The sequence below is a fragment of the Elephas maximus genome, chromosome 3, assembly GCF_024166365.1.
Source record: "Elephas maximus indicus isolate mEleMax1 chromosome 3, mEleMax1 primary haplotype, whole genome shotgun sequence".
Taxonomy (NCBI): Eukaryota; Metazoa; Chordata; class Mammalia; order Proboscidea; family Elephantidae; genus Elephas; species Elephas maximus.
This window is the reverse complement of record NC_064821.1, coordinates 107,753,966-107,770,432: the sequence shown is the minus strand read 5'-3', so window position 1 is coordinate 107,770,432 and position 16,467 is coordinate 107,753,966. Positions and strand designations below refer to the sequence as shown.

General features: G+C 38.3%; 1 protein-coding gene across 5 annotated transcripts in view; it reads left to right on the top strand.

Moving 5' to 3' along the window:
* DOCK7 (dedicator of cytokinesis 7) overlaps positions 1-16,467 on the top strand; it is a 271,583-nt gene that overhangs the window by 168,878 nt on the left and 86,238 nt on the right. For all 5 annotated transcript variants that reach the window (XM_049879452.1, XM_049879451.1, XM_049879447.1 and 2 more), the window contains 4 exons: positions 9,121-9,291; positions 11,448-11,587; positions 13,915-14,084; positions 15,105-15,259. In XM_049879452.1, the coding sequence (XP_049735409.1) occupies positions 9,121-9,291; positions 11,448-11,587; positions 13,915-14,084; positions 15,105-15,259 (636 nt within the window). The remainder of the gene's footprint in view (positions 1-9,120; positions 9,292-11,447; positions 11,588-13,914; positions 14,085-15,104; positions 15,260-16,467) is intronic.

Sequence of the window (16,467 nt, the reverse complement as noted above, 5' to 3'; positions counted from 1 at the left end):
GAATTGAATTGGCTCTGTCATGACCATTTTTTAATTTCATTCTGGAGCATATCAATGAGTCAATAATCTAAATGTAAAGATGCCAGCTATTGTAGCCCTTACTGAATGAACAGCTAACAGAACTTTTAAGGTGATTTTTAAAGCAGCTGCATTTTGCTGTGTGCTACTCCCAGCATAACTGGAGATCGTAAAGGTCATGGACAGATGTGGGCTCAGGGTCCAAATGTTCTTCAGTATGTTGTTTTTACTAAACTCAAAGCATCCTGGAACTTTTCCATAAACAGCTGACTTTGTTTTAAAATTTTATCAGCTGATTAATGAAACCCATTGTCGTACTTACCTACTACTGCCATAATAGAAATACCCCAAGTGGGTGGCTTTATGAAATTCATGTTCTCACAGTCTTGGAGGCTAGATGTCAAAATTCACTGCAAGGCTCTAGGGGGAAGTTCTTCCTTGTCAATAGCCTGGGGTTTCCTTGGCATCTGTTTTTCCCCCTGTGTGCCTCTCTATTCTGTTCTTTGTATAACTCAGAGTGATTAGGTTCAGGACTCACCTGCTCTGGTATGACCGTATTAACATAAAAAAAAGAAAAAGCTATTTTCAGATAGGATCGCATTCATAGGTACAGGGCCCAGGATTTCAATACATATTTTGTGGGGGCACAGTTGAATTTATAACACCTGCCTTTTGGAAAACATTAGTTATTGGTCTTGATGGGCCACTTGCGTAATGAGCTATGTAATCATTCCAGAATTACCTTTTAAAAAAAAAAAAAAAAACCCAAACCCGTTGCCATCGAGTCGATTCTGACTCATAGCAACCCTAAAGAATTATCTTGGGAGCTTTTAAAATACAGATCTCTGGGTCTTTCCTGTCCCAGAATTATTGAGGAGTTAGATTCCTGGTGATAGGGAGTGGGTTGTGTTTATAAAGTGCTTCCTGGCTGGTCCAGATTGGCTTTAGGGAACTGCTGGTCTAGAATGCTATTTGGCAGTCTAATAATTAGATCTTCATATAGTAGAATATGAAGATCTATTGGATGCCTATATTATTTGTTTCTTTTTATAGTTAGAGGAGTTAAAAACTATGCTTGGGCACTGCCCTGCTTGCAAATATTTGTAACACTATGTATTATCTTTACTTTTCTCCTAAAATTTCATGCTACCCAAACTTGTCCTGTCTATATTCTGCAGACAGCGACCTCCTAGATTTGCCAAACATTCTTCTAGACCCTAGGGATAATAAAGCTATTAAGTCAGATTATAGTATGTCTCCTCAAGTAGCTTATGGTGTAATTGGGAAAATAGATAAATAAACAATTAAAAATACAGGTAAGGTCGGGGGCCAAGATGGCGGACTAGGTAGATGCTACCTCGGATCCCTCTTGCAACAAAGACTCAGAAAAACAAGTGAATCGATCAAGTACATAATAATCTACGAACCCTGAACAACAAACACAGATTTAGAGACAGAAAACGAACAAATACGGGGAAGCAGCGATTTTTTTCGGAGCCTGGAGCCAGTGTCCCAGTCAGGTAACCTTTGGCGCCCGATTTAGGGCAGAGCCCAGGGGAGCTGACGGCGCAAACAAGGGGCCTAGCCCTACCCCCTGAACTCACCCCGGGAGGGGGCCCAGCTGGTTCGCGCGGGCGGCGTGGCGACGCAGCCAGTGGGAGAAGTCCCCGGGAGGCAGTGACTGGTCTTGGAGCTGGGAGAGCAGCGTCCCAGCTGGGGAATTGTGCCGCTGGGATTATGACTGGGCGCTGGCATGGCACAAGCACGGAGAGCTGCTCCACTCCCCTGAACTAACCCCGGGAGGGGACCCAGCCGGTCCGCGGAGGCGGCGCGGCAACGTGGCTGGAGGGACGAGAAGTCCCCGGGAGGCAGCGACTGATTTTGGAGCCGGGAGTAAAGTGTCCCAGCAGGGGAACCTTGATGCTAGGATTTGGATTGGCAGCGGGTGGCTTCAGAGGGCCAGACCCCAGGGGGCAATCTCCACACAGCCAGCACACATAGGCGACACGCCCCGCGGGAATCTTAGATATAATAGTCATTCCAAGCAAGACAAGCAACTCTGGCTATATTCTGAGGTGCTACTCTCCTATCTCTCTGATCCCTCCCCCACCCTCCCCAGGCGGCTTCATTAACGTTGGAATTGCCTGAGCCAGAGGGAGAACGGCTCCGGCTCCGCGGCAGCTTTGCTTTCCCCCCTTTTTTTTCCTTTTGGTCTTTTCCTAACCCACTCTTTCGGCCTGAGAGAAGGAACAACAACAACAAAAAAAACCCAGGGACCAAAAATCCACCCCTAATTGGACTAAAAACACAGAACCAGCTACAGCCAAGCATATATGATCCAAATCTCAGACTTTCATCCTTACAGGGAACAAGGTGGCGGTTATAATCCAAAGGCAATTCTGATAGGGATCTGACTGCATTTTTTTTTAGCAGATTTTCTGGGAAAACTAGTTTCCCAGTGATGGCTCGGAGACAGCAGTCCATATCAAACCACATAAAGAAGCAGAACATGACAGCTTCTAGAACCCCCCAAACAAAAGAATCAAAATCTTTCCCAAATGAAGATACAATCCTGGAATTATCAGATGCAGAATATAAAAAACTAATTTACAGAATGCTTCAAGACATCAGAAACGAAATAAGGCAAACTGCAGAAAAAGCCAAGGAACACACTGATAAAACTGTTGAAGAACTCAAAAAGATTATTCAAGAACATAGTGGAAAAATTAATAAGTTGCAAGAATCCATAGAGAGACAGCATGTAGAAATCCAAAAGATTAACAATAAAATTACAGAATTAGACAATGCAATAGGAAGTCAGAGGAGCAGACTCGAGCAATTAGAATGCAGACTGGGACATCTGGAGGACCAGGGAATTAACACCAACATAGCTGAAAAAAAATCAGATAAAAGAATTAAAAAAAATGAAGAAACCCTAAGAATCATGTGGGACTCTATCAAGAAGGATAACTTGATTGGAGTCCCAGAACAGGGAGGGAGGACAGAAAACACAGAGAAAATAGTTGAAGAACTCCTGTCAGAAAACTTCCCTGACATCATGAAAGACGAAAGGATATCTATCCAAGATGCTCATCGAACCCCATTTAAGATTGATACAAAAAGAAAAACACCAAGACATATTATCATCAAACTTGCCAAAACCAAAGATAAAGAGAAAATTTTAAAAGCAGCCAGGGAGAAAAGAAAGGTTTCCTTCAAGGGAGAATCAATAAGAATAAGTTCAGACTACTCAGCAGAAACCATGCAGGCAAGAAGGGAGTGGGACGACATATACAGAGCACTGAAGGAGAAAAACTGCCAGCCAAGGACCATATATCCAGCAAAACTCTCTCTGAAATATGAAGGCAAAATTAAGATATTTACAGATAAACACAAGTTTAGAGAATTTGCAAAAACCAAACCAAAGCTACAAGAAATACTAAAGGATATTGTTTGGTCAGAAAACCAATAATATCAGATACCAGCACAACACAAGGTCACAAAACAGAACATCCCGATATCAACTCAAATAGGGAAATCACAAAAACAAATTAAGATTAATTAAAAAAAAAAAAAAACTCATAACAGGGAATCACAGAAGTCAATATGTAAAAGATCACAATAATCAAAAAGAGGGACTAAATACAGGAGGCATAGAACTGCCATATAGAGAGTGATACAAGGCGATATAGAACAATACAAGTTAGGTTTTTATTTAGAAAAATAGGGGTAAATAATAAGGTAACCACAAAGAGGTATAACAACTCCATAACTCAAGATAAAAGCAAAGAAAAACGTAACGACTCAACAAACATAAAGTCAAACACTACGAAAATGAGGATCTCACAATCTACTAAGAAAAAGTCTCAGCACAAAAAAGTATGTGGAAAAATGAAATTGTCAACAACACACATAAAAAGGCATCAAAATGACAACAATAAACACTTATTTATCTATAATTACGCTGAATGTAAATGGACTAAATGCACCAATAAAGAGAGAGTCTCGGACTGGATAAAGAAACACGATCCGTCTGTATGCTGCCTACAAGAGACACACCTTAGACTTAGAGACACAAACAAACTAAAACTCAAAGAATGGAAAAAAATATATCAAGCAAACAATAAGCAAAAAAGAAGAGGAGTAGCAATATTAATTTCTGACAAAATAGACTTTAGACTTAAATCCACCACAAAGGATAAAGAAGGACACTACATAATGATAAAAGGGACAATTGATCAGGAAGACATAACCATATTAAATATTTATGCACCCCATGACAGGGCTGCAAGATACATCAAATTTTAACAGAATTGAAAAGTGAGATAGACACCTCCACAATTATAGTAGGAGACTTCAACACACCACTTTCGGAGAAGGACAGGACATCCAGTAAGAAGCTCAGTAGAGACACGGAAGACCTAATTACAACAATCAACCAACTTGACCTCATTGACTTATACAGAACTCTCCCCCCAAGTGCTGCAAAGTATACTTTTTTTTTCTAGCACACATGGAACATTCTCTAGAATAGACCACATATTAGGTCATAAAACAAACCTTTGCAGAGTCCAAAACATCGAAATATTACAAAGCATCTTCTCAGACCACAAGGCAATAAAACTAGAAATCAATAACAGAAAAACTAGGGAAAAGAAATCAAATACTTGGAAACTGAACAATACCCTCCTGAAAAAAGACTGGGTTATAGAAGACATCAAGGAGGGAATAAGGAAATTCATAGAATGCAACGAGAATGAAAATACTTCCTATCAAAACCTCTGGGACACAGCAAAAGCAGTGCTCAGAGGCCAATTTATATGGATAAATGCACACATACAAAAAGAAGAAAGAGCAAAAATCAGAGAACTGTCCCTACAACTTGAACAAATAGAAAGTGAGCAACAAAAGAATCCATCAGGCACCAGAAGAAAACAAATAATAAAAATGAGAGCTGAACTAAATGAATTAGAGAACAGAAAAACAATTGAAAGAATTAACAAAGCCAAAAGCTCGTTCTTTGAAAAAATTAACAAAATTGATAAACCATTGGCTAGACTGACTAAAGAAATACAGGAAAGGAAACATATAATCCGAATAAGAAATGAGAAGGACCACATCACAACAGAACCAACTGAAATTAAAAGAATCATATCAGATTAGTATGAAAAATTGTACTCTAACAAATTTGCAAACGTAGAAGAAATGGATGAATTCCTGGAAAAACACTACCTACCTAAACTAACACATTCAGAAGTAGAACAACTAAATAGACCCATAACAAAAAAAGAGATTGAAACGGTAATCAAAAAACTCCCAACAAAAAAAAGCCCTGGCCCGGACGGCTTCACTGCAGAGTTCTACCAAACTTTCAGAGAAGACTTAACACCACTACTACTGAAGGTATTTCAAAGCATAGAAAATGACGGAATACTACCCAACTCATTCTATGAAGCCACCATCTCCTTGATACCAAAACCAGGTAAAGGCATTACAAAAAAAGAAAATTACAGACCTATATCCCTCATGAACATAGATGCAAAAATCCTCAACAAAATTCTAGCTAATAGAATTCACCAACATATCAAAAAAATAATTCACCACGATCAAGTGGGATTTATACCAGGTATGCAAGGCTGGTTTAATATCAGAAAAACCATTAATGTAATCCATCACATAAATAAAACAAAAGACAAAAACCACATGATCTTATCAATTGATACAGAAAAGGCATTTGACAAAGTCCAACACCCATTTATGATAAAAACTCTCACCAAAATAGGAATTGAAGGAAAATTCCTCAACATAATAAAGGGCATCTATGCAAAGCCAACAGCCAATATCACTCTAAATGGAGAGAACCTGAAAGCATTTGCCTTGAGAACGGGAAGCAGACAAGGATGCCCTTTATCACCGCTCTTATTCAACATCGTGCTAGAAGTCCTATCCAGGGCAATTAGGCTAGACAAAGAAATAAAAGGCATCCGGATTGGCAAGGAGGAAGTAAAATATCTCTGTTTGCAGATGACATGATCTTATACACAGAAGACCCTAAGGAATTCTCCAGAAAACTGCTGAAACTAATAGAAGAGTTTGGCAGAGTCTCAGGTTATAAAATAAACATGCAAAAATCACTTGGATTCCTGTACATCAACAAAAAGAACACCGAAGAGGAAATAACCAAATCAATACCATTCACAGTAGCCCCCAAGAAGATAAAATACTTAGGAATAAATCTTACCAAGGATGCAAAAGACCTATACAAAGAAAACTACAAAGCTCTACTACAAGAAACTAAAAAGGACCTACTTAAGTGGAAGAACATACCTTGCTCATGGATAGGAAGACTTAACATAGTAAAAATGTCTATTCTACCACAAGCCATCTATACATATAACGCACTTCCGATCCAAACTCCAGTGTCATTTTTTAAGGTGATAGAGAAACAAATCACCAATTTCATATGGAAGGGAAAGAAGCCTCGGATAGGCAAAGCATTACTGAAAAAGAAGAAGAAAGTGGGAGGCCTCACTCTACCTGATTTCAGAAGCTATTATACAGCCACAGTAGTCAAAACAGCCTGGTACTGGTTCAACAACAGGCACACAGACCAATGGAACAGAATTGAGAACCCAGATATAAATCCATCCACGTATGAGCAGCTGATACTTGACAAAGGCCCAGTGTCAGTTAATTGGGGAAAAGATAGTCTTTTTAACAAATGGTGCTGGCATAACTGGATATCCATTTGCAAAAAAATGAAACAGGACCCATACCTCACACCATGCACAAAAACTAACTCCAAGTGGATCAAAGACCTAAACATAAAGACTAAAACGATAAAGATCATGGAAGAAAAAATAGGGACAACCCTAGGAGCCCTAATACAAGGCATAAACAGAATACAAAACATTACCAAAAATGACGAAGAGAAACCAGATAACTGGGAGCTCCTAAAAATCAAACACCTATGCTCATCTAAAGACTTCACCAAAAGAGTAAAAAGACCACCTACAGACTGGGAAAGAATTTTCAGCTATGACATCTCCGACCAGCGCCTGATCTCTAAAATCTACATGATTCTGTTAAAACTCAACCACAAAAAGACAAACAACCCAATCAAGAAGTGGGCAAAGGATATGAACACACACTTCACTAAAGAAGATATTCAGGCAGCTAACAGATACATGAGAAAATGCTCTCGATCATTAGCCATTAGAGAAATGCAAATGAAAACTACGGTGAGATTCCATCTCACTCCAACAAGGCTGGCATTAATCCAAAAAACACAAAATAATAAATGTTGGAGAGGCTGCGGAGAGATTGGAACTCTTATACACTGCTGGTGGGAATGTAAAATGGTACAACCACTTTGGAAATCTATCTGGCGTTATCTTAAACAGTTAGAAATAGAACTACCACACAACCCAGAAATCCCAGTCCTCGGAATATACCCTAGAGAAACAAGAGCCTTCACACAAACAGATATATGCACACCCATGTTTATTGCAGCTCTGTTTACAATAGCAAAAAGCTGGAAGCAACCAAGGTGTCCATCAACGGATGAATGGGTAAATAAATTGTGGTATATTCACACAATGGAATACTACGCATCGATAAAGAACAGTGACGAATCTGTGAAACATTTCATAACATGGAGGAACCTGGAAGGCATTATGCTGAGTGAAATTAGTCAGAGGCAAAGGACAAATATTGTATAAGACCACTATTATAAGATTTTGAGAAATAGTAAAAACTGAGAAGAACACATACTTTTGTGGTTACGAGGGGGGGAGGGAGGGAGGGAGGGAGGGAGAGGGTTTTTTATTGATTAATTAGTAGATAAGAACTGGTTTAGGTGAAGGGAAAGACAACACTCAATACATGGAAGGTCAGCTCAATTGGACTGGACCAAAAGCAAAGAAGTTTCCAGGATAAAATGAATGCTTCAAAGGTCAGCGGAGGAAGGGCGGGGGTTTGGGGACCATGGTTTAAGGGGACTTCTAAGTCAATTGGCAAAATAATTCTATTAAAACATTCTGCATTCCACTTTGAAATGTGGCGTCTGGGGTCTTAAATGCTAACAAGCAGCCATCTAAGATGCATCAATTGGTCTCAAGCCACCTGGAGCAAAGGAGAATGAAGAACACCAAGGTCACATGACAACTAAGAGCCCACAGACAGAAAGGGCCACATGAACCAGAGACCTACATCTTCCTGAGACCAGAAGAACTAGTTGGTGCCCGGCCACAATCGATGACTGCCCTGACAGGGAGCACAACAGAGAACCCCTGAGGGAGCAGGAGATCAGTGGGATGCAGACCCCAAATTCTCATAAAAAGACCGTACTTAATGGTCTGACTGAGACTAGAGGAATCCCGGCGGTAATGGTCCCCAGACCTTCTGTTGGCACAGGACAGGAACCATCCCTGAAGACAACTCATCAGACGTGAAAGGGACTGGACACTGGGTGGGAGAGAGATGCTGATGAAGAGTGAGCTAATTATATCAGGTGGACACTTGAGATTGTGTTGGCATCTCCTGTCTGGAGGGCGGATGGGAGGATAGAGAGAGTGGGAAGCTGGGAAAATTGTCACGAAAGGAGAGACTGGAAGGGCTGACTCATTAGGGGGAGAGCAAGTGGGAGTACAGAGTAAGATGTATGTAAACTTATATGTGACAGACTGACTTGATTTTTAAACGTTCCCTTGAAGCTCAATAAAAGTTAATAAAAAAAAATACAGGTAAACACAAGGTACTGTGAAAAGAATGGTGAATTTCTTTTAAGAAGTGATATGAGCTTATTTTGGTAGATTAAATGTTCTCTCATAATTATGTCTTTGAAAAGTGGAAATATTAATGCTAAAATATAAAAATATGGCATTTAGGTTAGCCGGGTGGGTTTTAACAGTAAATCTTGTGGTTCTAAATTTTGGAATTTTAGCAATAACTGGAAAAAGCTGATAATATTACGTAAACCATAAAACCCAAAACTTCCTACTGAGTACTGTTTTTTTAATTCTTCAGTACTTCATTCTGGTGTTAATATTGCAGAATTGATATATTAATTTGGTGTTCTTTTATTTATGCAATTCTTACTAGGTATCTTCAAAGCTTTATTCATTACCAAATCCAAGTGTCTTGGTGTCCTTGAGGTTGGATTTTCTGCGAATCATCTGCAGCCATGAGCACTATGTTACATTAAACTTACCCTGTAGCTTACTTACTCCACCTGCATCTCCATCACCTTCTGTTTCTTCTGCAACATCTCAGGTATGCAAAGTACATGATTGTATATACATGTTTTTTTTTTTTTTGGTTTGTTTTTAAGTCCATATTTGTGGAAAAAATTTTTAAACACTGGAAAAACATAATTAACGCCTACTGAATAATAGCTGGATGATAGGCTCAGTTCTAAGTACTTCTTAACTATTCACTCATTTTATCCTCAGAGCAATTAAACCACACTCACTGCCTTTGAGTTGATTCTTTTTCATGGCAACTGTGTAGGACAGAGTAGAATTGTTCATAGGCTTTCCGAGGTTGTAATCTTAACGGAGGCAGACTGCCACATCTTTCTTCTGCGGAGCGCCTGGTGGGTTCAAACTACCGACCTTTCTGACAGCAGCCGAGCACTTAACTACTACACCACCAGGGTCAAGTTCATACCCAAGATCACGCAGTAAAAAGTGGCAGAGCTAGGCTTTGAATCAAGGCACACGGTGGCTCTATTCTAGAGCTGAAGCTCTTAACTACTGTTCCACAGCCTCTCACAAATCCACGCACATGTGAGTGAATTCACCTACATAAACTCACTTATTTAAAACGCTTTCACAAGTTTGGTTCTCCGGAAGCAGACACTGAGCTGGAGTTTGGCATGCATGTTTTTTAAGAATCAGTATCTGTGAGAGGAAGAAGGATGAAGGATAAATTAGCAGAGAGGGAAGTCATAAACTGTAAGGCAGGCCTAACAAAGCCCTGCCTAAGACTCTTGTACCCAGAAAACTCAAAAGAAACTTCTTTGTTGTTGTTGTATGGTGTCAAGTTGATCCCAACTCACAGGGACTCAATGTGACAAAGAAGTGCCCATAGAGCTTCCTAGGCTGTAATCTTTACAGGAACAGATTGCCAGCCTTTTCTCCCGTGGAAAACACCAGTGGGTTCGAACCACCGACCTTCTAGTTGGCAGCTGAGTGCTTGAGCATTGTGCCACCAGGGCTCCCCCAAAGGAAATCAGATAGATGTTTATAGGCCTTCATTGTGTGGCACTTGACTTCAACAACTAGTAGTTTCCTAAAGATTAAGAAAGTGTTATTGTAGTAATTTTTGTTCTTCTCATATGGAATGAGCTTAAGGGATTTTGTGATTTTTATTATCAGAGAACCCTGGCCTTTTCTTCCCTCCTAGTGAAACACTCCACTACATTATTCGTGAGGCAAACAATCTACTCTCTTAACCTCTTATTGTATACGTGTATGTGTATACACACACATACACACACACAGAATAGAGGAGGCTGGTCTTTTATTTTCTTCCCCATCCTCTGTCAAAGATTGAGTTATTCATCAAGAACAAATTAGTCATAAGTGCAGTTTAGATCTAACTCCCTACTGAACATCTGATTCATCCAGGAAATTCCCATAGAATTTCTTCCATTACTTTGTTGCTCTCTCTTATCTACTTATGTAATTTTAGATTCTAATAGATGACAGAGACATCCTTCCTTTTTGGGGCAAGGGATTGGTGGGGAAATTCTGTATACTTGTCAGGAAGATGATTTCTCCATAGAAAATTGGACACCTGTTGCTGTGTTTCTAAGAAACCCCGTATAGTTAATTGTTCCTGAATATGGATAGAAGGGGATGAGGTTGAAGACACTCTTACCTTGAAGTGTATCTTGGGCAATGCCATTTTGCAATATTAAACAACTTTTAAAATCTCAATTAGTGAGTAAACTTCAAGATGATTGTAATTTTCCAGAGATAGTATGTTCTTTAAAATACAGTTTTGCTGCTCTTTGGAATTTCTCTAGAAACCTATAGACTTGACTATAAATATTTCTCTTGTACTCTACAGTGAGCGTAAGTTTATCATTTGGACTTAATTGCCTTTTTTTCTCTTCAGAGTATGATATTGAAACATTAAGTGACTAAATAAAGGACACAATAGATGGAAAAGGTTCATTGTGAGAAAAAGGAAACTGAAAATAATTAAAAGTTTTATTTCATCATAGGTTCCTATGCCAAGAGTAAAAACGGTTACTTTCTCCAGTGTTCATAATAGTAATATTAAAGAAGCTACCCCTAAAAAAAAAAAAGTTTATGTCACTTTTAGATAATGTTTACACTTCATCTGTTGTAATGCTGTTTGTCTGTAGGATGTTTTATTGCACAGCTATTATAGTTCTTTTTCATCTCATTCCACAACAGAGTTCTGGATTTTCCACAAATGTACAAGACCAGAAGATTGCAAATATGTTTGAATTGTCTGTACCTTTCCGCCAACAGCATTATTTGGCAGGACTTGTTTTAACTGAGCTTGCTGTCATTTTAGACCCTGATGCTGAAGGGTGAGTAGACCAGTTTTTGTCTTGTAGAATATCAATTTGATTTTAAACAATGAGACAGTAGTATCCCATTTACACCTCCTAACAATCAACAGAATACTCTTCTACTTTTTTCCTGCCTCTCAGCTCCCTATGTTCTGCACCCATATTATTTCTCTATTCATTGATTTTAAGAAAGTTTTTTTTTTTTTTTAATTTTATCATCTCTGCATTAGAGGTATGTCTTTAAATCAGTGGCTGTTTCTGGGTTTTATCATGGTTTATTTGGCAGCATTTTCTATTTTAATAGTACATAAAATAATGGCGCATATTTGTAGCTAAGACTCTTAAATTTGTTTATATCCAGTAGGTGTTTTTTCAGTTGAGCAAATAGCCTAGTCTGTTTGATTTCTTACGAGGAAAATTGATGACTTGCCATTATACTATGTTGTATTTTATTTCAAAATCTGCCTTATTAACAAATACCCTTAGGTTTTAAGACTTCCAAAGGTGTGTATACTTCTAGAGAACATTTGGAAATTGATACAGTAAGAAAAAGGTATATTGTCTGAAGATTGGAATTTATAGAAATAGCTTGATGTGTTGTAGTTTAGCATTCCTATGGGGTATGTTATCTTTTTTGTTTTAATTTTGGTAAAATTATATATAACAAAACATTTGCCAATTCAATGATTTTATAATTCAGTGGCATTGATTACATTCTTCATGTTGTGCAACCATTATCACTGTCCTTCTCTGAATTATTCCACCACCATTTACAGAAACTCAATGCTCCCTAAGCAATAGCTTTACTTTTCCTCCTTCTTCGCACACCTCGTAACCATTAATAAGCTTTGATTTCTATATAATTTGACTATTTCAGGTAAGTGATCATACTGTATTTGTCCTTTTATGACTAACTTATTCATTCATAGTCTTTTTCAAGGTTCATCCATATTGTGGCATGTATCAGGACTTTATTTCTCTTTATGACTGAGTAATATTTCATTGTATGTATATAACACATTTGGTTTATCCCTTCATCTGTTGATGGACATTTAGGTTGTTTTCACCTCTTGGCTATTGTGAATAGTGCTGCAGTGAACATTGGTGACAGGGGTCTGTCTGTCTTAATAGTTGTTTTCAGAAATCTGTATGACTATAACTCACTTGAGTAATTGCTTTTTTTCGATTTTTCTCATTATAGGGCCATTATAAGTTTATAATACAGTTTAACTTCATGTAAGAGCTCCATTAAAACAATAAAGGAAATGTTGTAGTGCAGGTTTTGCAAGAAAGTCCTGATGTATTCATTGAATGAATGAAAGAGGAGATTTATTAAGTTCTTAAGATGTCTGGAACATGATCAATACTCAGTAAATTGTGAAAGGCCAAATATTCTGCAAATAAGACATTTTTTTCCCATAATGACACCTTCCCCAATTAGGAATATATTTTAAAGAAGTAATTTTCCATATTGCAGAGCTTTGGTGTTCTGAAGAGGTGTTTAATGGGTTTCCATATAGGAGAGAAGGGTGCAGAGGTTGGGGCATGAGGAGGGCAAACTAAGTGAGTAAACTGTGGACCTCCAGCCCCTGTTTCTCACCACTTTTATAATTTGCTATACTGAATAAAATGTCATTTGGACAAAAAGGAATCCATTGATATGTTTTAAAAACAGCAACACTCTGAAAACCACTTCTTTAATAACTGCTGTATCTCAATTGGAACCCTGCTGGCACAGTGGTTAAGAGCTCGGCTACTCACCAAAAGGTTGACAGTTTGAATCCACCAGCTGCTCCTTGGAAACCCTGTGGGGCAGTTCTACTCTGTACTATAGGGTCACTATGAGTCGAAATTGACTCAACAGCAACAGGTTATTACAGTGTAGGGTGTGTCCTAAACCCAATCCTTTTAGGTTATAAAAAGTACAAAGTGGACACACTACCTAATCCATCAGATGGTGTATTCTTTCAGAAAAAGGAAATAAAAATGTATTTTTGGTATATGTTAAAAGATCTGATTTAGTAAAATAAAGTTTACAACTTACATTTTACTTTTGTTCTCCTTAATTTATAATGGTAAGTGATCATAAATTCTTGAGTATTCAAATGTACTAATAAGGAGTTAATATAAAAAATTCAGATTTATTCTTCAGTGAATTTGTATAACATTTCCTTTTTTCTCAATTATTATTTTTATACAGAGACATTCCTTAATTTTAAAATGAGAAATATATGCAAATATGTGGCAAAGTTAAGAAGTTGAACAAAATTGATTCAGTATCATGACTTATTGTTATCTTTTAATACACTAATCTTTCTGACTTCACTATTCTTCTTTTAAAATAGTTTATTTGGATTGCATAAAAAAGTCATCAATATGGTACACAATTTACTCTCCAGTCATGACTCAGACCCACGGTATTCTGACCCCCAGATAAAGGCCCGAGTGGCCATGTTGTATCTACCTCTGATTGGCATTATCATGGAAACTGTACCTCAGCTGTATGATTTTACAGGTATTTACTATATTTAAGACAAACTTTCAAAGCAAAGCCCAATGTTCATTTAAAGGGGTTAGAAAATACCTCAAGGATAAAGATCTTATTTTAGGAAAAAACAATGAAATATGTATACTGACAAAAGTAAACTGGAAATACTTAATCACATTACAGAAAAACTTAGGCTATATGAGAGAATTCACTGCAAGTCATGTAAGTAATTCTTTTGATGGATTTCAAAATAATAATTTTATAGCAGTGTGTTTTTTTATATACATGTGTATACAGATATACATACATATACTTACCTTTTAGGAAGTAGGTTTGACTGTGTATTATATATCTGAAATAGAAAAAAGAAAACTTGACAGATGTCTACCAACCTCAGTCTCAATTTTATTTAGATATATAATTGGAGCTAGTGTTCACCTGAATACTAGGAATTGTGTTTATTAGTAACACTGGGTTAATAACTTGAAGTTCCGTTGTTTTTTAAAAAGTAGTATCCAGAAAGTTTTTTGCTTTTGCTCTGCATATTTAAAATTTATTTAAATTCTTACCCTGACGTAAAACACTATAGGTTGCATTTAAACTAGTATTTAACCTGATAAATTTCCTCAAGTTTAATAAAAATAAAAATTTTCTAAGTACTTAATATGTGCTAAGAACTCTTGACAAGGGCTGGTGATACAAAGATAACCAACTCTTTGCCTTTGAGGGATTGATAGTTGAGTAGTTTTTCCAGTATTTTGATCCCTAAAATAGGTTTATTATCTGAAGACAGAAATTTTTATATTATTATATCATTTTTTACTAGCCAGAGTTCTCTATAAAACTATAAATTACCTCAATAGGAATGAATTAACGTTTAAAATACTAAAAATATTCTTTAAAGGAAGTTACTGTAATGATTAATATTACATATGAATGGTTTTTTTCTTTTAAAGAATAATGGAGAATAGGAAAGGGAACTGCATGCTCAGTAATTGTTAGTAGAGCTAACCTGAAGTTTTGTACTTTTGAATTATTTTTCTCCAGAGACTCACAATCAACGAGGGAGACCAATATGTGTAGCCACCGATGATTATGAAAGTGAGAGTGGAAGCATGATAAGCCAAACAGTTGCCATGGCAATTGCAGGAACATCAGTCCCTCAGCTGACAAGGCCTGGCAGTTTCCTCCTCACATCAACGGTAAAAACAATCCTCCTACAGGAATTTCTTGTGGAAAGAAAAATATTTACAAAGAGGTTCCCTTAAATAACAAAGGTTACTATGTTAGCTGATACAAAAATTCTCTGAGTTTTATTTATTTTATGGAAACATTAAGGTTCCTAGAATAGTACCTGTAATACAGCATAATCAATTGTTTAAATTCATGAGGTATAAAAATCAGATCAGCACAAAGCTGGTTCCTATTAGGTGGAGGTCAAGTATGTCTCCACCTTCCCACTTCTCCATTATTTCTGAAACCAGCCCCTCGTCCCATGGCACTGTCTACTTCTCTGCAGGGTTTGATAATTTGTTGCAATCCACCACCCCACTGCTTCCTTGCAATACCACACAAAATTCACAAGCCAAGCTCACATTTATATGACTTATTAGAAAGTAGCAGGTTACAACTCAGGATCAGGATTGACTTGGAAATAAGAGAAACAACTTGGAATCAGGAAGCACACAGCCAAGGTCTGGAAAGTTCCCCAAAGTGAAGAGCACATCCCTCTCTTCTTCAGTGCAGGACGGATTCCAACTAGGACAGCCCTCCCAGCTGCTGTCTGCCATTGACCACTGTGCCATTGGCCTCTCTGCCACTAACTGCCCTACCTTATAGCCAGTGTAGCAGCTCACTGAGGTCTTTCAGCTGCTGCTCTCCTACCAACAGCTCTCTGCCATTGGGGCTCTGTATAGCAGATGCTCTCTGCCTTTGGCCTCTCCACTGCTAACTGGCTCATCCCATAGCCACTGTAGTAGCTTGCCTAGCTCTGTTAGCTGCTCTCTATTATCATGCCTCTCTGTCGTCAGGCCGCTCCACCATCAGCTCATTACTGTCAGCTCTCCATTGTCGATTTCTCCATAGCTGACTAGCCCAGCTCACAGCCACTGTAGCAGCTTTCTCATCTCTGTTAGCTGTCCTCTGTTGTCAGGCTTCTCTGCTGCTGGCTTTCCACTGTTGGCTTCTCTACCACTAACTGGCCCAGCTCACAGCCAGTGTAGCAGGTTGCTCAGGTCTCTTAGCTGCTCTCTGCCATCAGGCCATTCTCCTGTCAGGCCTCCCTGTCCTTGTCCTGTCCACTGCTAACTGGCCCAGTTCATAGCCAGTGTAGCAGCTTCAGGACCACTCGGCTCCCACGTGGGTCTGCTTCTCGGCCCACGCAGCTTTTAGCCAGCCGCTCGCTCTCAAC